The sequence below is a fragment of the Scleropages formosus genome, chromosome 17 (assembly GCF_900964775.1).
Source record: "Scleropages formosus chromosome 17, fSclFor1.1, whole genome shotgun sequence".
NCBI lineage: Eukaryota > Metazoa > Chordata > Actinopteri > Osteoglossiformes > Osteoglossidae > Scleropages > Scleropages formosus.
This window is the reverse complement of record NC_041822.1, coordinates 5314344-5336577: the sequence shown is the minus strand read 5'-3', so window position 1 is coordinate 5336577 and position 22234 is coordinate 5314344. Positions and strand designations below refer to the sequence as shown.

Genomic DNA, 22234 nt, shown 5'->3' with positions numbered 1-22234 from the left:
CCTTTATATTATAAATAAGACATTTCCATTGCGTTGATTCGTTCGCATAAGTGAAATGTTTTGGGGTGACCTCCTCAGACAAACTGTGTTTCGGGAACATACACAGCGTTACAACTGGATCGAGTGCGGCGAATAAACACAAATGCAGACGCACTTTTGCACTGCGGCAGTTCTTTCAGCAAATTTACCCGTTGTTCTTACTAAACAAGACGAAGGGTCAACAAGTGTCTTCGACGACAAGCGTCCGCGCAGCCCACTTCCCGAGGACTTCCCTCGCTCCTCGGACAGCTCGCGGCTGGAACGCGCGACGTTTCGCGCATGCGCAGTGCGGTTGTTTTTCAGAGGACCGTGCCTTAAAGTGAGTCGCAGGAGCGGAGCGGCTCGTCTTCTGGCAGAGACCGGACGGCGCAACGCAGCCCAGCCTCCGAGGTCCGCAATAACAGCACGCACTGCTGTTATTCAGCCTTGAGAGCTCAATGAACTCTTCGCTTGAGAACTACTGATCCTGCCTGCAGCTTTTGCAGGACTAGAGAGGCATCGATCAGTGCTCTGCTCTTACTTTGATTTTCGCAGAGTTTTATTACCAGCAGCAGCTGCGCGCACGGCCGTTCATCATCATGGTGCTAGGAAAGGTGAAGAGCTTCGCTGTCAGCTACGACTGTCTGAATGACAGCCACGTCCCCGTGTTCTCGAGCGGGGACACGGTCTCAGGAAGGGTCATCATTGAAGTCACGGGAGAAATCCGAGTGAAGTCCCTGAAAATCCACGCGAAAGGATTTGCAAAAGTCCGCTGGACCGAGTCGCGAAATGCTGGATCCAACACTGCCTACACGCAGAATTACTCGGACGAAGTGGAGTACTTGAACCATAAGGACACCTTAATTGGGCGCGACGGAGGTAAGTAAGAGAAAGCCGAAAGAGGCTCGCGCGCTGAGTCTTTCCGCGGCGCGAGGCGGTGTGAGGGACGCGCGGGTCCGGCGGACAAGACAAGTGGAGCATCTCTGTGTACTGTAGTGCTACCGCGCGGAGACTGACTCGCTCGCGTATCTCTACGACAGTGACAGCCGTGTTGAATTTCTGCCCTGCTTCTCATGCTCGGCTGCACGCTCGTCAACTGTGAAAATGCACTCGAGGTAATTTGCATTAATACAAGGAGGCGCCGAAACTGTTGGGACTGCAGGAGAGTCTGTACCTCACTGTCTCTGGTCCCCTTACGTTTCAGGTGGGCTTCCACACAAAAAGTCACTTCTTAAAACTTAGAATGCACGCGACACTGCGGACATAAATTTGCACCGTAGGTAGGTGAACTTGCCACTTCAGACTACATTTCGGTAGTTGCACGAAGTTCCTAAGTCCTGACAGAACGATGAGCTGCCAGTCTGCTCTGCCTCTGCTCTGGCATCATTCAGAGAAGTAAAAACGGATTAATGTGATAATGTCATGTTAGAGGGTTAACTGTTGTACATGAAGTTATCGGTCGTGTTTTATACTGACATGCTTTAGTTTTCTGATATTAAATTATTTCCCCGTAACCTCTTTACTGAAATTTCCAGTCTTTGTTAAAAGCGGTTTAATCCTGTTCAGAAACTGGTTGCTGGGGGGGGGGTACTGTCCCCTGATTGGTCTGAATCCTCCATGTCGTCAATGACGTCACGCGGGTACAGGAACTTAAGGTTAGCCCACTGAATGGAGATTTATGATGTGAAATACATTATAAAGTGACTATTCTCCCACTCCTCAGGCATTTCACAAGATAAAAACCAGTTTCGCAATTTCTTGAGTCTTTTTATATTGTTAGGCAATGCTTTTTTGCTTCAGAAGTATGCATCATTTTTGGCATTCAATCTTTGTTGGTCAAACCCACGAGTTTATTTTTAATAGAAACGATGGGTAACGATGGGTGACTTAAACTTAAAGTCCAAAGACCAACAAAGATTGAATGCCAAAAATGATGCATACTTCTGAAGCAAAAAAAAAAAAGCATCGCCAAACAATATAAAAAGACTCAAGAAATTGCGAAACTGGTTTTTATTTTGTGAAATGCCTGAGGAGTGGGAGAATAGTCACTTTATAATGTATTTCACATTATAAATCTCCATTCAGTGGGCTAACCTTAAGTTCCTGTACCCGCGTGACGTCATTGACGACATGGAGGATTCAGACCAATCAGGGGACAGTACCCCCCCCCCCAGCAACCAGTTTCTGAACAGGATTAAACCGCTTTTAACAAAGACTGGAAATTTCAGTAAAGAGGTTACGGGGAAATAATTGCTAAGAAGAATTAATCATATCTTGCACCGCTCTTGGTGTTATGACTTCCAACTGGGGGGGGAACTTAGTTTAGTCGAGTTGTACCTGTTGCCAAGGCAATCATGCTTTCGATTTACTTACATGGAAGCCATGGATAGGTGGATTAATCTATTATTATGCGGACTAAAGAAAAACGTGGTTCGCAGACAGTCAATTTAAGTTTGTTGCTGCTGGGGGAAAAAAAACATGTAATTGACAATCATGTTGCTACTGATGAAAACGTAGACTTAATTTTTTGCAGATTAACTGTTTCCCTCTGACAGTTGAGTTGGAAGCTTTCACATATGATTTTGTCATCGGTTTGGTTTGTACTAGTACGTGCTGTGAATCAATTAAATCCGTCCGTGCATCATTGTAACACCAATTTGTTCGACTAGCAAAGTGTTTAGTCTTTTTTTTTTTTTTTTTATAAAAATGCATCAATAAAGTTGGCATCACTTAACCGCTTTAATGTCTCCTTATTTTGAAACGGTCGATGTTTTCTGTTGCATGTCACGACCGGCGCAGTGTGCGCGAGCCTTTCTGTGTGTCATGTCCACGCTGCAGTACACGCGTCAAGTTGGGGGGCTTCGAGTTTGCTTGCGGCACTACGTCACGTTGACGCGTGCCGTTTCTGACCGGGAACAAGTGTGGTTGCGGCGCGCGCCTCCGTCTGATAGGCCCGCGCGTAGTCCGACGCGATAAGGGTTTGGTTGCGCTGCGCTCTATGAGAGTGAGGGGGCCGGCAGTGGGAAGCTGCCTGCGCCGGTTTGGGCCGGTCGTCTCCTGCTCCGGTCTGCTTGTGATTGACAGCCCGGCAGTTGTTTACCAGAGTCGGCGGTGCTGCTGCTGCTGTTCTAGTGAATGGTGGCGGGGGGATGGGGGGTGCTGAGGAGGCAGAATAGGCAGAGTAGGAACTCTGGCGTCGTGTCGCTCCTCCGCTTCTGTAATAACAAAAAAGTCTGTCAAACCGCAATAGAACGTATTGTTTCACGTATATTATTATAAACTATAGACACGTAGGCTCACTGCAGTACGGCAACCAGAGACGTGGTTTAATTTCCCTTAAAAACTCTCAAGGCACTGTTTTTCTATGCTGCTGCGTTAATAAAACCATTCACCGTAAAGACATTTCTGTATTTTCTCTAACGTACGCGTTATATGCACAGCTAGCTGTATTTTGACGTGTCTCAATGTGGGATGGGTTGAAGTTTAAGCGACTCTGTATTTATGAGGGTGATATATATAATATAGACTTGAAATATGTTATTTATGCGATAAAACGAATCTAAAAAAAAAGTTAGTTTTTGTTATGCCCCCGTGCTCTTGCTTTGTGTAATGTTCCCTTCTCTTCTTGCTGGCGCTCTGTCATTCCTCCACATTTCACTTGTGTTTAAATACACAGTTACAGGAGCGGCGCTCGTGCAGCAAACGGAACAATTCTGTCTCTTATTGTCCGAAAGTAGTGTGTCCAGTACTGTGTGCAGTGCGCGCATTTGTAAAATTGTGCTTCTCTTGTTTTCCAGACGATGACAACTCTGAGGAAAGTCTCGCCACCATCCTTTCAGGAAGACACGAGTTTGCGTTCAGTCTTGAGCTTCCACAAACGTGAGTCGTCGTCGTCGTCGTCGTCATCCCCCCCCCCAGGTCCAGCTTGGTCTGTTTTTGTAAAACACAAAGTGCCAGGGAGCGTACATGTGTGAGCTGAGCGCTATAAAGGTCTCTTTCCCTCCTTCCCCCCGACCCCCGCTCCGTTGCTGTCCTTGGGCAGACCGCTGGCTACCTCCTTTGAAGGGAAACACGGCAGCGTGCGCTACTGGGTCAAAGCCGAGCTTCACAGGCCGTGGCTGCTGCCTATGAAGGTGAAGAAGGAATTCACGGTCTTTGAACACATCGACATCAACACTCCCTTATTGCTGGTAGGGATTCCTGTTTTTGCTGTTGTATCAAATTGAAAGACACGTTATAATTGTTACAACGCATTTTCCCATAATGTTGTTTGACGCATTTAACATCACTCCTGGTGTTCACCTTTTGAAATGCATAGTGTAAACCTCATCTGCCTGAAATTATGCTCTGTGAGTGAGTGAGTGAGTGAATTTCCAAATCTGGCAGTTGAGACTCTTTGCTCTTCACCAGTGTCACTCGTTCATCTCCTGTGGCCAGAAAGATCTATGTAATACAACATTTGACTCAAACCTGTGAAATTGAATGAAATCGGTGATGATTAGTTTTGTGGATGATGCCATGGAAACTTATGGCACTCAGAAGATAGAAACCATATTTATGAAATGTGCTGTGAATGGGTCAGATTTGATAAGAATACAACCAAAGGGTTAAGGTTGGTTACAACAAGTCAGAGCTGTTGACCATAGAAAGGTTTTGCATGACATGTAAATCTAACCTATGATTAACATCAGTGGCCTATATTGTTATTAATTAATGTAAATACAAATGAATTTATTTATAGATAATTTTCCAATAAAAATGTCTATGAAAAGGAAATGTAAACAAATAAATGTTTTCTGCAATACATGACACTTGGAAATGGAATAAAAATGCACCGCATTTGTTTTTTCTTCCCCTGTTGAAACAACAAAATTGAGGGAAGGGGGGAACCCTTCTGTTTTTCCTTCACATGAATTTTCTTTTCCCAACCTTATGTGGTGTGGTGTGTTGTGTTGCAGTCCCCACAGGCAGGCACAAAAGACAAGACTCTTTGTTGCTGGTTTTGCACCTCAGGCCCCATTTCCTTAAGTGCCAAAATTGAAAGGAAGGGCTACACCCCAGGTACGGACAATGAGCACGAACCATGAGTGCCTTTTAAGCACAATTTTTATGTTTTACAGCCAGATGGTATTTGGTGCATTGGTAGAGGAATAATGCTTGATTTAGTTGACCACCTTCTTAAGCATTGCCATTTGAACCGTGGCTTTTTAATGAAGTCCCTCGCACTGGATTTCTTGCCGTTAGTAATTTATTTAGTTTTTCATAATTAGAATGCTATTTTATATGAAATTTTCATACATGATTGCACTTAGGCTGTTGATGGTGCAGTTGACTCATGGTGCTGTTTTTTTGTCTTCCAGGAGAGTCGATTCAGATCTTTGCTGAAATTGAAAACTGCTCCTCTCGTATGGTTATGCCAAAGGCAGCCATTTACCAAACACAGACCTTCTACGCCAAAGGGAAGATGAAGGAGGTGAAGCAGTTGGTCGCTAACATTCGGGGGGAGTCACTTTCTTCAGGCAAGACTGAAACGTGGAATGGAAAGATGCTGAAAATCCCTCCGGTCTCACCTTCCATCCTCGACTGCAGCCTTATCAGAGTAGAGTACTCATTGATGGTAAGTAAACTTTTTTTCCATTCCTTAGTTCCTGTAAGACAGCTGAAATATCCCATATCATTTTGATTTTCAGTCTGAATTGCAGCGCTTTGAGTTTGTAAAAGCAGTATCTGCATTAGTAGCAGGTTTGTATGATAAAGAAGAATGTATGTAAGCTAAAGTTTCTTGGTTGTCATTTTGTCCATCAAGACTGTTTAGATGAGCTGAGCCAGGGAGCCTATTCTTTTCAGATTGGGATACATTTGTGTACCTGATGCAAAGTGTTTTGAAAGCATGAGTGGATTCTTCATTGCCCTGTCAGTAAGCTAGTAGACAAGTTGCATTTAACACAATGTAGTGTTTTTACAGTTGTTTAACTATTAATTTTATCAGAAGAAAGAAGAATTTGTTTTGGGTGGGTAGGACTTGTTTCAGCAAGGATGCTCCACATATTTCAGACAGCTTATTAAGAGAGCATCAGGTTGCGTAGTGGTTAGAGTTGTCATTGTCCACATGACGGAACCACATTCAAATCCCCAGTTCTGCTGCAGTGCCCCGACCGTACTTAGCCAGAACTGGTCCAGTAAAAAGTGCAGAAATGAAAATAATTGCAAGCAGTAGCTTAATATTCTGTGTCAGTTTGGAGAAATGTGAACAAAATAAGTAAATAATTGTAACTGTTCAACAGTGGTCAACAGTTACTCCGATCTCAATATGAATGTGTCAGTGGACAGAGCTAAACAGTTGTTCACTTTTGTCTCTGCAGGTGTATGTTGACATCCCAGGATCCATGAATCTGTCTCTCGTCTTGCCGCTAGTCATCGGGACTATTCCCCTGCACCCGTTCGGCAGCCGTACTTCAAGCGTGAGCAGCCAGTGCAGCATGTCCATGAACTGGCTTGGCATTGCCCTTCCTGAGAGGCCTGAAGGTAGGACACATCACAGCATCACATACAGTTTTCCATCTCTTACACAAATAGTTTTTACCTTCAATAAGTGGAGTATACTGGTTTTATGTGGTACGAAGCATGTGTAATAGGAAGCTATTTAAAATGTTTAACTTTTTTTTTTTTTTTAATATATGTACTGGTCTTGCAAAAAGAGATGTTCATCTTTTCCTCATATATACACACACACAGACTGTCCTTGATCTCGAACCTGCTACCTCTGCTCAGCCACTATATATCGCCGAGACTAGTTGTGTAGTAGACAGTTGTTGTTGAACTTGAACCAACAACTTCTACACAAGAGGCTCTTTCGTAGGTATTGAGCAAAGCATTTCATCCGAATGCCCCCGTCAAATATCCAGCTGTGTAAATGCTTCCAAGTATAACTTGTGTTTGATAAGCGGGCCAGCTAGACAGTACGCTTATAAAATGTCGTCGTTTGTCTGCACTGCTGCTGAAGTGGGATGTCTTTCACTATCCTGCAACAGCAACAACGGGTTTCTTTTTCTATCCAGCACCTCCAAATTATGCAGAGATTGTCACGGAGGAGCAGCGACGGACAGGCTTGGAGGGGCCCACGGCTCGAGACGAGTATGAAGGACCACTGTTTGCCTATATTCAGGAGTTCCGCTTTCAGCCTCCCCCGCTCTACTCTGAGGTATTGAGCTCTGGAAATATTCAAAATATTTCCTCTTGGGTGTAATTGTGTAGGTTAATGTTTGTCCTCGGTTTGGCAGTGTGCTGCTTGTGAAATGTTTCTCTAAGTCCTTGCTTTGGTAGATAAAGTATTTGAAACTGCTGTTCTACAGCTACACAAACTCACTGATAATATAGTCCCTCAGTGGTTTTATTATTTTTAAACAGGAAAAATGTCCTCTAGTCAGGTTTCAGTTTTAAAGTAGTTATGCTGTTAGTGTCATAACATTTAGTTTTTTTTTTTTCCTTGTGTCTTGACAGATTGACCCAAATCCAGATCAAGTGAGTAGAGCTGGGGAGAGGAGGCTTGACACATGTCCATCGCGGTGAAGTGTCCGCCTGCAATTCCCAGGCTTCGACTTTTTCTTTTTTTTTTCTCCCCCCCCCCCCAAAATTGGCATCCTCTGCCTGCTGACAACATTGAGAAGTTCATAAGTGAGTTGCAAAGGTGGATGAGCCTCCCCCAGAGAGACAGAGAAGGAGTCTCCAAAGAAGACTTTCCTGTTTGCTGGGACGAATGAATGGAAGCGCGCACCCTTTCAACTTCACACGTGTGACTGCAACAGATGTCAGACTAGTGTACTTGGGTTTTTCCTCCCTGCTTGTCCTGTAGACGTGGTGCATGACTCTTGCGGAGCGGAACTCTCGCGCAGAAGAGTAAGATGGTAGAACTGACTATCAGAAGAGCTCAGTTCATGAAGCCAGCAATGGAGTAAAGACTACTTTCTTCCTGCCTCATTTAGAATTTTTGCACATTTTATTCTTTGCTTGTATTGTGGTGTTTTATGTTAAAAAAACTAAGTATTGTTGGCTTTTTTTTTCTCCTCCTGTCGCTCAGAAGTCCACAAAAGACCACAGTGCTATATGGAAGATTAATCTTGTTAGCACAACAATTAATAATGAAGAGAACAGAGGGGAATTTAAAAAAAAGAAAAAAATGCACTGAGCCAGTGGAATCTGTTAGATTTTATTAGCTTTCATAATGAAGAAAGGCTGCATGGAGTCTGCATAGCACAAGCACATGTTCCTCAGGCTCCAACAGCATCAGTTGCTCAGCTTCAGTCTTTTTATTCTTTTTCTGTTGCAAACATAGAATGCCTTCAGGCAAGACTTCATTTGCTTAATTTTTTTTTTTTTTTTTTTTTTTTTTTGCATAGCCTTTGTTATAGAAGAGCACCAGGTGTGTGTGTGTGTGTGTGTGTGTGTGTGTGTGTGAGAGAGAGAGAGTACGTGAGAGATTATAAATCCAAGTTAAGAGACGTGGGCAGAACAAGCATGGCTGTACATGGCAGAGAACGTCTGTAAAGCGTAGAGCATTTGTTGCCTTTAGACTAGTGTCACAAAGCGATGCTGTGTTCCATACTGCCTAAAAGCACTCAATCTCAGGTTATTTTCTCACTTGCCAAATTGTTGGAAAACACTCTTGTTTTAGTTGCACTGTGTGATGTGGTTAAAAGAAGGAAACATGGCTTGTGTGCACATTGGAAGTGGCTGATAAAGACTCATGACATTCCCTTTTTGTTCTGCTGCACTTGCAGAATCTGTAAACCAAGTGTTTTTTTTTTTTTTTTTTTTTTTTTTTTTTCCAGGCCAATGAGGCCAAAAATAATAGAAGTATAAACGTTCAATGCGGTAACGTGATGGCAGCCTGGAGAGCTACGCAAGTTGTATTTGCCTGGAGAAATGCTAAAGAGAAAAGAGACAGACATATCTGAAGCACAACTCAGACTGGCCGTAACAAGTCATTGCAGGTTTAAATGAGTGCTACATTTGTTTTCAAACTCATAGCCTAATGATGACCAGTTGGAGTGTGGCTTCGAGAGCCTTAACGCGTGAGAGCAGCTCAAAGTTTATGCGAGTGCACGACATGCTAATGTATATTAATGGCGAAGGCCTGGAAAATATTTGGTAATCAAAACTTTTCATAGTGAAAAGTTCTCCGTCATTGCAGCAGCGTTGAAAAGAAATGCATCGCGAATGGGGTGTAAATGCAAACGACGTGACTTTTTACCTTAAACGGCTTGCATTGTTTGTCAAGCTCATGTGTGCGTGTTTTTCGAGTCCAGCAAACTGTGAGCGTTCTAATAAACCGTTTTTGAGTGCATTGATCATCGTGGCCTTGACAGGTGCTTGGTTTTCTTGTAGTTGCGTGATCATGAGCTGTTATGATGATCAGTTGTTCTTTTTGTTCTGCAGAAGCAAACCTGCATTTCTGTTCAACTGGACAAAAAGGGAAAAGTCGAGTGTCTTTTAAAGCAACATTTCATACGATGCTCCCTGGATGGGACTTTCCTCTAATCTCTTTGTAAAGGTTCATCTCTGTGATCAGGGTATTAGGCAACCTTGGGCATTTTTTGGTGTTTCTTCCTTGTCACGTAACTCCGTTTTACTTTGGTTTTCCTTTCCTTGCGAATCCAGGGAACAGTAGCTGTAGTTACTCAACATTCATCTCCACAATGAGAAATTAATGGAATTGACTGCTGTTCTCGGGCAGTTTTCCTTTTCCTGCGTTCTTTTCGGTGGATCTTTGGCATTAAGGATCACAACATTATTTTGAAAGTGGAGGAAAGAAAAGCTAACTTTCTTTCACCTGTCTATCAGTTCCATAGTCTCCAATTGGGCTGTCCTCGCGGTGCAGTGTTGAAGGTAGTAGGCGTCTGACCTGCTCTACTTTCGGAGCGATAATGTTTGCAAGTAGGGAAGAGTCGGGGCTGCGGGAATTTTCAATGTTTTCGGAAAAAAAGTGCAATATTGGTTCTTTCCTAGAATCTTTTTTTTTTTTTTTTTTTTTCTTTTAAGTTTTTGTTGTGTTTAATTGACCGGCAGAATTCTGCTTTTGGACAAATGTATGTGTTTTTGAATAATTTTAATCTTCCCCCTCCAGCAAAATAAAGTGTTTTTTGTTGAAATCAAAAGTGTTCACTGAATTCTTTAACAAAATACTAACTGGTTATCTGCCAATTTAGGTGGATTTTGCAGACATAAAGAATACTGTCATCAGACAAGATCAAAAGTGTTGATATACATTTAAATGTGCATTAGAAATGGCCCAGACCCACCTCTGTCACTGTTTCCAGTAAGATTCATTAAAGTGAAATTGGCTCTGCTTTAAAATACAATTTTTTTTTTTTTTTAAAAACTTAAATTTTATTTTCAGAGTAACTTTCTCCCCTCACTGCTACAAGTCACAACCAGTTTTGCCAACACATCTTGTTCATGCAAAAATTGGGAGGTTTTTCCTCTGGTCAAGCTGCTTTTGACTCGGCTTCTTCTGGCCCCGCGGTGACCTCAGAGCGCCTGCTGTCGAAGGGCACGGACCACCGTGGCACTCGGCTCAGTTTCCAAGGCCAAAAGCGCTCAGCAGTGTATCAAGCGGCGCTGCATAAATCTCAGCAGTGCCGCAGCACTGCTTTCTTGGCCCTGTTTATGGTGTTGTTGGTGTCCAAAGCTGGGAATGTGAAGTTTCTAAGTCTATCAACTTGAAAGAAACTGTAGGGTAAAGAAACAGTAAGAGCTCATACAATAGTGTGAAGGTGGTTTCATCTCCCTCACATCTGCTCTTCCATGATCCAGAACTTTATGCTTTGCATTTTCCACCAACCTAAAGCATCTTTTTTTTTTTTTTTTTTTTACACTATAGACAGCCCATGTAAACAGCACTCTGATTGTCCATGGTGTTGGCATAAAAGTCAATACTCGATCGTGTCAGTTCAGAATACCAAAATGAAAGAAATGAAAGTGTCCGTGATTGTGCTGTACTTTGAAAATAAATTTTCACCATTGGTCATGTTTTGGAGTAACAAATGCTGTCTCACAGCACCTGGGTGGTGCGAGAGGACGTGGGTTTGATCCCCGCTCAGTCTGTGTGGAGTTTGTATGTTCTCCCCGTGTCTGCGTGGGTTTCTTCCGGGTGCTCTGGTTTCCTGCCACACTCCAAAGACATGCTGTTCAGGTTCACCCATAGTGTGTGAGTGACACAGAGAGTGTGTGTGTGTTCCACTGATGTATGGATGAGTGACCCAGTGTAAGCAGTGTATCTAGCAGTGTAAGTCACCTTGGTGAATAAGATGTGTGGGCTGTTAACACTACATAGAGTTCGTTGGAAGTCGCTTTGGACAGAAGTGTCTCCTAAATAAATTCAATGTAAGTTTAGAGCAAAGCGCTGCACTGGGATTGAGAAAACTTTTTGGTAAAATAATGTAAAAAATAAATAAATAATGGTGTGATGATGACAGACATTATTAGTGGCGCAGCAACAGTATGTTAACTGCCATCATGTTTCACTGCAGGAATCCAAACACCGTTGGTTCAACTGTTCAGCTGTGAGCAATAGAACATATAGCCTCCCGCAATGCTGCATTAACTGAGATATTTTTTGCACACAGGCTTCCAGCTCCACACATACAAATTTGACTCAGCAGTTTTTTCTTCTTCTTTATCCTTTTTCCTTTTGACACTGAGAGGCCCGGGTATTGTGGGTCATCAAACTGTCGGACTGGAATAAAGGAGCGTGGCGTTAACCGCGCTGCGGAAGTGATGCTGACATGACACAGCATTCAGCTTTTTCTATCAGTGCCCAATCCTGTGGATGCAGTCACTACACAATCACTGCCTTATTATTACTACGTTTTACCTGATGCATCTGTTCAAGCCATCCGTCTACAATGCCGCTGATAGTATGTGAACCTTATAGGGATGATCATTATTCTTGTAAAAAATATTAAAATAAATGCATAAAATGTAAATGTTAAAATAAATTTACAAAGTGGGAGAGAATGTTGTTAAACGGGGATGTTAAACTGATGTTAAATGGTTGTGGGTCTGAAGTGTTACTGACACATAATCGTTACCCTTCAAAATAATTGGTAATGTGACCACTTTCTATTTAAAAGTAGTTTACTTTCTCATCAGTTAAGAGGCTTTTTAACTATTTAAAAAGTTGAGCTATTAGAAGTGCACAAGCATACAGTGCTGCTTGGAAGTATGTGAACCCTAATGGGACGGTCATTGTTCCTATATAGAAATATTTAAGTAAATACATAAAATTTAAATGTTAAATCTTCAAGTAAAGTTTAAGCAGTCACCCACTAAGGGCAATTTACTGTATATCAAGCGATATAGCTGTCTTTGGACTGTGGGTGGAAACAGGAGCAGCAGGAGGAAAGCCGCTCAAACGCAGGAATGACATGGATTCAAAGCCATGTCCGAACCCAGCGCCCAGGACCTGCGAGGCAGGGAATGGGCGCTACCCACTGCCCTGCTATGGTAAAAGGAGCTGAAGTATGTGGTACTGTTAGCGAAAAACACAAGAGTACCGCATTCAGTAGGTGGAGTACAAGCGCTCGCTGCTATCGGAATGAGACCATTAAAAACTCATACATGGGTTTAAATTGTACTCGGCTCAAGGCGTTTGGATTGATTTCGTGTTTCGGCGGCGAGCGGCACTGATGTGAGATGCGGAGGCGGGCTGTTCAGTCGTTCTGAGCTCTCATGTGGCCTCAAAGTGAAGGAAACACTTCCGCTTGGCTGCCAGCGGCTCCTCGCTGCCATTCATGCCGCGCATCTGCAGTCGACGCTTCAGGACTCCGAGCGCTTCCCGTGCCTCCGAAACCTGCATTAGACACTGACGCAGAGCTAATTCCTTTCGTCACGGTTTTTACCTCGTTGTGCGGTAAACAGCTCAGGGTTTTCATCTTTGCTTTGGAGGGGAGACCTTTTCCCAGGAAGCGAGACCATGGACCCCACCATGGACTCTTGGAAAGTCCCTCTCGTGCCACTTCTGTCCTCTGCCGCCAACGCTATTCGCAGATGAGCTGCTGCTCCGAACAACGTGAAGGTCGCTGGGACCGAGCAGGTCTCCACCGAGTCGCCCCGACACTGTCGCCTAAGTGCAGCTACTCGTCCTAAAGGCGACTCGATGGAGTGGAGAGTGACAAAAGGAAGGAAAACAAGGGCGTGTAGAACCTGCAGCCCGTTTAAACCCCCGTAACCCCACACGGAGCAGCTGCATCTCTGTAGCCATGGCAACGCAAACAGTCACAATGACAGCTGTTCCAGGCTATTAATGATCGGCCACTTGTCCAGTTTACACTTACTGACGCTCCCTGTGAAATGTCAGCCCTCGCTGCAGCGCTCTGGCTATTTTCTCCATCGTTCTACATTCTTCGTTGTTTATCCCCCCAAAGATATACTGTCATGTCCTGAGGCAACAGGTTCGAATCCACGTCATGGTCCTAGCTTGAGAAGGAGACATTTATAGAGTTATGTGGAGGAGGTTCAGGGCATATGTGGGGGTAGGGGGGGGGACTCAGGGAAATGTTTTACTGTTTACAAACACACCGTGTGCAGGGGCAGTTCTTCACACGACGATATCACAGTAAGCGGTCCCCTTTCAGCATTACTTTCAACAAGAAAACGTGTCCTTTGTGTGACGCTTTTCTCGGTCGTTCTCGAAAAGTCTGTCCGTGTCGTCAGCGATGACTAAGCAAGACACTTTTGTGGTACAGCTGTGCGGCACACATCTGTGTATCACTGTGCTGTTTGTAGTACGTCCGGCACGGCAGGTTTTCCGAGACTCACTTGAGTTTTTCCCTCTTCGCTTCTGGAAAACATTCAGATACGATCACACAAAGTTTAGCTCATATAGTGTCATTCGCTTTTCTTCTCTCAAGGAAGTGCGGCCACCCGGGACAGGTTCCCTTTCAGATGTGCCGATTCGCGGCTCGGCCACACCTGCCCGATCCGTTTCTCCTGAGTTGCGGCACACCTGAGCCGGTCACCGGGGGAAGAGGAGCAGCAGGTGTGAAGAGGAGGTTCGAGAGCCCTGGGGGGGCCCAGACAGCCCCCACTCCCTGGAATCCGCCCCCGGCGCACAGCTCTGGAAGGCCAACACGAATCCGCATACCTCAAAGCCCAGCGCTCCAAAACACTCATGCCACGTCTAGCTGGTGCTGGGCTCTGCTCATAGAGAGGCGTTGGCGCTCCTTTCCATCCATTCACGGTGGCGTCTCCGTCCTGTCCGTGGTGACTCACCTATTTTGTCCCTGGAAAGCAGAAGGGCTCCAGGATGCACAAAGAGCCCAACAAGTACAAGGAGCAGAAGAGAGCAGGTAGTCTGGAGTCAGTCTGATAAAGTGCACATGGCCACAGGTGTCTGTCTCCCTGACGTTCCTTCTCATTGTTTCTGTGCTCCTACGTGAAACAAATACGCCTTCGGAGAGCTTTCAAAGGCCCCGTGTTGCGCTGGCAATTGCAGCACACGTTCACGTCGTGCTCGTGTTTGTCACACTGCACCTCAAGACTTGGTTCGGCGAGACAAATGGTTCGGTGTGAAGGCCGAGCGCTGCGCCACAGCTGCCTCCTGCTCCCAACGCGGCGCAAAACTTGTCTTGGCCATAACATGGCAATGAAGCTCAGCCGTTTCTCTCTTTAAATCGGCTGCTGTGATATCTAGGGATGTGAGATACATAGAATGTGTTTATGTCCAAACGCGCATGTGTGGGTCACAAATGAACATGTTTCTGGGGTCTTTATTCTACTGTGAGAAAAAAGGCCCAGATAGGAAATGTTTCCTGGTGATGATATTTAGCTTTTACAGACAGAAATACAAATGGACTCTGCCAGGCATACAGTGCTGCTGGAAGATATGTGAACCCCTTGTGTTGCTTACTTTTACCACGAAACAGTTATTAGGTGAGAAGCAGGCCTTCCCATCTGACATACAGTAGGAGGTGTGTAATGACCAATTCCACATGTTTCTCTAAAGGAAATCATGTGTGTAACCTTCGAACTATGGTGCTGGAGAAGAATACTGCATTCACCACGGACGGCCCGGAAAACAAATGCGTGGGTATTGCAGCAGATCAAACCAAAGATGTCACCGGAAGCTAAGACGACACGGCTTCGACTCTCTTACTTTGGACACATCATGCGGAGAGTACAGTCAATGGAAAAGGACATCATGCTGGGTAAAGTGGAAGTTCAACGTAGAAGAAGAAGGCCGGTGGATCAATGCAGTGGATTGACAAAATCAGCAGAGCCACGGATGCCCCACCTTCAAGTCTTAGCCGGTTGGTGGAAGAGCGGATGCTTTTCAGGACAACTATCCATAGAGTCGCCATGACTTGACACCGACTCGACGGCACCTAACAATAGTAGAATGCAGGTGGAAAAATAAGTGAAGCCTAAGTTGCTTTAGTTAAACTAAGTAGGTTAGTAGAGTCAGATGTATAAATCGCAGTCATTAATTCATTTTATAACTTTAAGATTTAACATTTAGATTTTATATATTTATTTTAATATTTCTATACAGGAATAATGACCGTCCCATTAGGGTTTACATTCATTCGTTGACGCTTTTCTCCAAAACAACGTAGATCTCAGAAAAATTCAACTTGTGTATTACATCAGGATAAAGAGACATAGTTGCAGACGTGATTCTTAAGTAAACCTAGTTTGTTTCTTTCCACTTTATGCACCAATGTTCATCACACGAGTAGGTGCATAAAACTCAGGATAGATGAATCCTGATCACCTTCCTACATTTGTGGGACACAAATGTTTACGTACAATACAGGAGTAACGGCTGTGTAAAGGCTTATCTGGGCATGATCATAAAGTTACAGTGCATGAATATTTATACCAGCTTGAGAGATCATGGGCAAAGTGAGTCTGGAAGAGGTGATTTACATTTATTTATTTAGCAGTTGCTTTTCTCCAAAGTGACTTCCAATAAGCTCTATGTAGTGTTATGAGCCCACACACCTTATTAACCAAAGTGACTCACACTACCAGATACACTACTTACACTGGGTCACTCATCCGTACATCAGTGAAACACACTCCCTCTGTGTTACTCACACACTATATGGGGGAACCTAAACAGCATCTCTTTGGAGTGTAGGAGGAAACCCAAGCACCCGGAGGAAACCCACGCAGACACGGGGAGAACATGCAAACTCCACACAGACTGAGCGGGGATCAAACCCCTGTCCTCTCGGACCACCCAGGCACTGTGAGACACTTTCAGCAGCACTGTGTAATGTTTCTTTCTTTTTCTTTTACCAGAAATCAACTCTAGTATATAAAGAATAAGCAACACTCAAACAATATTTGGCTGTGCTGCTCAACAGCGAGAAAAAGTATCCATCGGTAGATATTCATGAACTCATCAAGGAGTTTACCTTGATTCACCTTGCACTGACAAGGGCATTTATGTTCTGTACTCCTGTAGAGGCATTAGAGCTAGTAACCGGTTACAACTAAATCACGGTAAACCTTATTTCTTCCGCTGCTCCTGCTGTCTCCTTATTTGTCACATGCTGATAGTATCTGGCACCACTTAAAGAAACAGCTGTCAGGAGCATATCTGACACCTCTTATATTTCATTGGCGTTCTCCACAACGCGGGCGTTCTCAAGTGCTGTTACATTATCGATTTGTGCTTTATCTTGTCACGGGCCATTTTGCAGAGCTAATTCACGATCACACGAGGAAGGCGGCGTCTCACTTAGCGTGTGTGAGCTCCACTGGACAGCCGGCCTGTCATCCGGCTCAGCGTAACGTAAAGCAGCGCAGCGAAATCGCAAAACCGCAAGGTCAGAGTTCCTGTGCAGCTCTGGGTTGGGCCAGAATGGACCTTCCTCAGGCGCGTGACATAACTATGGAAGTGCGAGTAGAGTGGCGTGAACACGGAACCCTACAGGTCCAAGAACGACAGCTAGTGACCCTCGAAATCTGTTTGCTTTACAAGAAGTGCGAGGTGCGAATGCCCTGAAAGCCCCCGGCCGGATGCAGAGAACACAAGGTGATAGCTCACGCAAAGAGGACCACAGCACTGCTCCTGCTTTCGGAGGAACGTTTTTCATTGCTGCACTTTGAGGAAACACAGAGCAGTTTGGGATTAGGAATGATTTTGTTCTGCATGAATCTTATTTAGGGGGCTTGCCCAGGTCCCACTGCGTGGTGGGGCTGGGGTTTAAGTCCCGCTAGGGGTGCCTTGCGGCAGACTGGCGTCCTGGCGTCCCCTCCCCCTCCAGCCTCGTGCCCTGTGTCGCTGGGTTAGGCTCCGGTTTGCAGTAACTCCGCGTTTTAAATTTTTTCTTTAAGTTATCGAAATGAAGAGCTGCAATCCAATTCCTCATCCTCGATTTACACTGTATTGCTCTTTTTAATTCAGAAACTCACTTCCTCTGGGAATCCAAGAAAACAGCAAAGACCAGAGTGAAATTCCAGATAATATTAACTAAACATGTGGGCAGAAATTTTAAATTAGCACCAAGAAACCTTGCCCTAAAACTATTATTTTATTGTATTGTTTTTATTAAAAAAATAAAGTGCATTGTTTAGATAGCTGACCTTGTGCTCTGAATGTATATTAAAAAAAATCTTTCATAAATTCTCAGAGAAGGGGGGAAAAAAATCAGCCGTTTATATTTACGTCACTCCATCTTCCTTTGACTGCCAGTTTTGTGTTCCAAATATTAACTCTTTTATAAACCAGTGCCATTCAAATACTTCATAAATAATTCATATTATCTGTTGACAGATCGTACTTATATTTGCCCAGACAAAACATTCACCGTCTATTTTTGGATGCTTTTCCACATAACCGTTAATTTAAGGAACTAGTGACACCCCTTTTCCTGTCTCTAGGAACAATAGCCAGGAGCTGTAAACCACACATAAATCAACAAAAACAATTCTTAGTGCCTTCACCAACTGGATCTCCTTGATACTCTTTTATAAGCATGGAAAATATTCCACCCGCTATGTTCCTTAAGTAAACGCTAACACATTGCACAATAATTACTACTTACAAGGCTAAAAATGCGGCAAACAAAGAATGACCTTAACATGCTACACCAGTTCCCTGTGTTTACTTCCTTCTATCTATTTTCGCTTCCATATATCTGCACTTATCTGTGCACTGAAACCTAAAATATTGAAATGAAAGCATTGAGTGCTGTCATCAAGTAATTAAATGTATGATGAGTGGCTATGGTGAAAAAAGTGCAATTATAATTTCATTGACTCCAGCATATTTGGGTCTGTTTTTGATCATATAAAAAGTATGCACAAAGGGTCCGTTTCAAATAAAAGTTGAGTAAGGGGAATCTTTTGCACTGTTTTCGCACTCTGTAACTGCGCGTGGACATCGCCATGTTCCTCACAGGGCGCAGACTTACGGCACTTGACACAGCATACGGTAGCGGCATCAAACATGAAGAGGCCAGTGACACACTACTGCTAGATTTTCCACAGAACTCTTACAAAGAGCTTAAAGAGAGTGACCAAGCGCTACGAAAACAGCGATACACAACATAGGGGCCGAAGGCCGGTAGAATGTAAGTCTCAACATGTGCACTTTCAGCTTTGTGTTGAAGACACAAATATATTATATGGAGCTATATAAGGCTCACTACAGTTCTAAGCTTTTATCGCAAATGAATCCATCAGCATTGCTGTAGTTTTCTTGCCAGGGGTCACAAATGTGTAAGTGGAGTTCACAAGTATAGAAAGTCAAAGTGCCCAGTTTGTTTTAACTCTTAGGATGACAACAGTTTCAATGCTGTTTCAGATTTACAAAAAAATGTGCACGTTTATTTGACTGTTGGATTACGGCTAGTGGGGGGTACGGTGGCGCAGTGGGTTGGACCGTAGTCCTGCTCTCCGGTGGGTCTGGGGTTCAAGTCCCACTTGGGGTGCCTTGGGATGGACTAGTGTCCCGTCCTGGGTGTGTCCCCTCCCCCTCCGGCCTTACGCCCTGCGTTACCGGGTAGGCTCCGGCAACCCCGTATGGGACAGGCGGTTCTGAAAATGTGTGTGTGTGTGTGTGATTACGGCTACAAGCACCTACAAAAAATTAAAATTGCCTTTAGACTCTATGACAGCTACATTAATTAACCCTACAGTATTGTGTTTGGTAATATATACAGAAGATTAATAGAAGCAACAAAAGGAAACAATAGGGAAGTTTGCTGTTAATGGAACAAGGCTAATTTTATACTTTATACTTCCATAGCTGTTCTTCAAGTGCTGGAACAAATTTGTACCCCATACTGAGATGCAAACATAGACCAATTTCAGGGCACAAGTGTGTCATTGTATCTAGTATCATATGGATATGCTAAACATAGAACACATGTGTGTTAAAGCTGTTTAGGGTGGCATGGTGGCACAGCACCTGGACTTTGCAGATGTAGGTTCGAATCTGGCTCTGTGGAGTTTGCATCTTCTCCCCAGGTCTGCGTGGGTTTCCTCCAGGTGCATCCATTTCCTCCCATAGTCTGAAGACAATGCAGCTGAGGTGGATGGGCTACTCTAAATTACCCATAGTGCGTGGCTACCCTGCAATGGACTGGCATGCTGTCCAGGGTGTACCTTGTTTCCTTGCCTTGTCCCGAGTGATGCTGGGATAGGTTCTGCACCGCCATGACCCTGGCAAGGATAAGTGATTACAGTGAGTGAGGTGATTATTCATTACTTCTGCTAATGGTAAAAGTAAATTTCAGTTGCCCTTGATGTCCAAGTGCGTATATTTTCAGTGTTCAACAGCTACAGTCGTACGTGTATTTGTCTTTCTTTCAAAACAGGCAAAATATATCAGAACACCGTCTCACTGTTTTTTGTTGCAGATACACTTACCTTTGCCTCAGTATTTTCAAAACATTTTCTGTTGTTGTTTTAAAGGGGATCCCAGAAGCTGTTTTCATTTGATATTCACCTTATGTGATGTCAGCATGTTACAAATTCCAGGGAGCTACTTAAATTTTCAGTTTCAAGTAAACTTACTTTTAAACAAACTATAAAATGTGCTTTTTTAATTATACTTTTACAATGTGTCTGAATTTATGTTGATACATCTCCTACACTGTAGCCACCCAGCAGTAAAGTCAATGGAACATCCTTTGCAAAACAGCTGTTGAATTATTTATTAATGATGTTACAGCAACCAAGCAGCACTAAATAAAGAGTGCTGCCTGTATTCTATAAATTCTACAAAATATTTACATCCAGTAAAGATAAGTATAATTAAAAATGTGCATGTATATACATACACTTACATCAGCAGAAATCGAACAAGAAGTTCCATGGTATCAAATAACTAATGAGAAAAACTCTGCTATCCAATAGTGTATTTTAGTGCAAAAGCAGTAAAAGTACAAAAATACAGATTTTTTTTTTTCTCAGTACAAAAACACCAGAGGTTAGAGATGCGTGTCTGCAATAGGGATTCTTCTAAGCTCTACGATCTGGGAGTTGGCGACGCTCCCACCGTCTTGACTCCCATGTATCGACTCTGTGTCACTGACGTTAAGGGCGGATCCTACAGGGGGGAACACACAAGGATTTTTAAATGCAAAAATGGGGTATTCTGTGACACACTTGTAGCATTCAGTTTTTGGAACACTATTAATCTTGCTAATAAGCTCATTCATGTAGAAGAGGATAGAGGAAAATGACTACTGACTGCACACACATGAAATAAAGTGTGCTGGGAGCTTACAAACGAGTGTGGCGCAGTGTCATGAACAGTTGGACAGGGATACCATGAATGAGAACAACGTACAGCATTTGGCAAGCATAAGAGCTGGACATTTGGATTTAAAATCACACTGCTGTTGAAACAGTGGACTATTATCAATGACTCTGGCCTTTGTTGCTGACTGGACCTAGAGAGATGGGGGCATTAATCCAATCTCCCCCAGTGATCCAGACAAGAGAACAACGCCGATTAATGCAGTCATGAAAATGTATCTGCTGAAACTATCCTCATTAGTGCCACTGATCCAATTTGAAAGGGGCACATGCTACTATTTCTCTGCATAATGCTGACTCAATTTGGTTAGCCAAGTGGGCCAACAAAGAATGATGAGATGAGCAAACATATCTTTTAAAAATGAGTTGCTCACAGCGGATACTCGTCAACTTCATTTATATACATCTGAAAGAACTAAGGAAAAAAACAGACTCACTGAAAATGATGATGATGAATGGGAGGTGAAAAGAATTGTGTCTTACCAGTCTTCAAGGCAAATATGAGATCATCGAATTCTTGGGACTCCTCATCATTCACTAGGTTTGTATTGACAAACCCCCCCTGGGTGGTATAAGCTGTGCCATTTTGGGGTCCCTGCTTGAACAAGCTGCTGGGTTGGCTGCTCGGCCTAAGGGATGCCCTCTCCCAGTCTGCAGAGACCTACAGATTTAAAGAATGGAAGAATGAGTGAGTGAACGAACAAACTAAAATATTATGTATCCAGAAGGAAACGGCTCAAGAATAATGCAAAAAAGCACACAAAAGCAAGAAAAACCAAAGGGAATGGAACGGGAGGAAAAGAAACACTAAAAACACTGCTAACACTAAAGAAAACAGTATATCTACACTAAATTACACACAAACACACTGCTGCGGAACCAGGTGCTCTGTCTTTACCTCCTCCATGGCGCTGATAAGGTTCTGTGTGGATTTGCTGATTTCTCCACCCACTGTGTGCGTGCCGCTGCCCTGGAAGGTGGAGTCTGGACTGCCATGGCCGTTCATATCCACAGTGTAACTGGCCTTTAGTGGCCAGCACAGCTGGTTGTGCATGACAAAGTAAACTACAAACACATAGAAGCCCTAAAAGTGGAAAAAGTAAGAGTTAACACTCAACAACTAATGTGAACACTTGCTCCACAGATCACCTATTAGAACAAATGTTAGGGTTTACTGGAAAAGAAGATTCCAGCAAAAACTGCAGGGCTACGGTGACAATGCTCAGTTCTTCTTCTCTTTTCCTCCAGCTGCCACAGAGGTATCGCTCTTACTGCAGCTCGGCACTCAAACATCTCTGCTTAGATGACTGACCACTGTCTGCAACTCAGTCTCTCCAAGACTGAAATCCTCCATTTCCCAGCAGACCCATCTACTGTATCTGTTGAGAACTTTTATTTCATGTACTTCAAGAGCCGAGGAGTAACAAGTCTCTGCCTC

The 22234-nt window shown here is 43.8% G+C and overlaps 2 protein-coding genes across 4 annotated transcripts in view; one reads left to right on the top strand and one right to left on the bottom strand.

Moving 5' to 3' along the window:
* Positions 1-358: 358 nt before the first annotated feature.
* Positions 359-8415, top strand: arrdc3a (arrestin domain containing 3a). Of its 2 annotated transcripts, none has more exons than XM_018759472.2 (8): positions 359-897; positions 3816-3897; positions 4061-4208; positions 4977-5079; positions 5379-5635; positions 6381-6543; positions 7077-7219; positions 7519-8415. In XM_018759472.2, exons 1-8 carry the CDS (start codon positions 618-620, stop codon positions 7585-7587), a joined length of 1245 nt encoding a protein of 414 aa, XP_018614988.1. In that variant the 5' UTR covers positions 359-617; the 3' UTR covers positions 7588-8415. The 2 variants fall into 2 exon arrangements, with proteins under 2 accessions (XP_018614988.1, XP_018614989.1); XM_018759473.2 differs by lacking the exon at positions 359-897 and adding an exon at positions 2229-3199.
* Positions 8416-20179: 11764 nt separating this feature from the next.
* adgrv1 (adhesion G protein-coupled receptor V1) overlaps positions 20180-22234 on the bottom strand; it is a 128231-nt gene continuing 126176 nt past the window's right edge. The window contains exons 88-90 of one of the 2 annotated variants that reach the window (XM_018759297.2): positions 21695-21880; positions 21280-21457; positions 20180-20584 (exon numbers count right to left, since the gene is read on the bottom strand). In XM_018759297.2, coding sequence (XP_018614813.2) covers positions 20466-20584; positions 21280-21457; positions 21695-21880 — 483 coding nt within the window. In that variant the 3' untranslated portion in view covers positions 20180-20465. The remainder of the gene's footprint in view (positions 20585-21279; positions 21458-21694; positions 21881-22234) is intronic. The other variant, XR_003798287.1, reaches the window with a different exon arrangement.

What these genes read in the sequence shown, in the direction of transcription:
- arrdc3a (XM_018759472.2), top strand. Translation starts at nt 618, where the DNA reads ATGGTGCTAGGAAAGGTGAAGAGCTTCGCTGTCAGCTACGACTGTCTG. An exon ending in GAGTAGAGTACTCATTGATG is followed by an intron (nt 5,636 to 6,380) that starts GTAAGTAAACTT and finishes TTGTCTCTGCAG; the next exon opens with GTGTATGTTGACATCCCAGG. An exon ending in CTCCCCCGCTCTACTCTGAG is followed by an intron (nt 7,220 to 7,518) that starts GTATTGAGCTCT and finishes GTGTCTTGACAG; the next exon opens with ATTGACCCAAATCCAGATCA.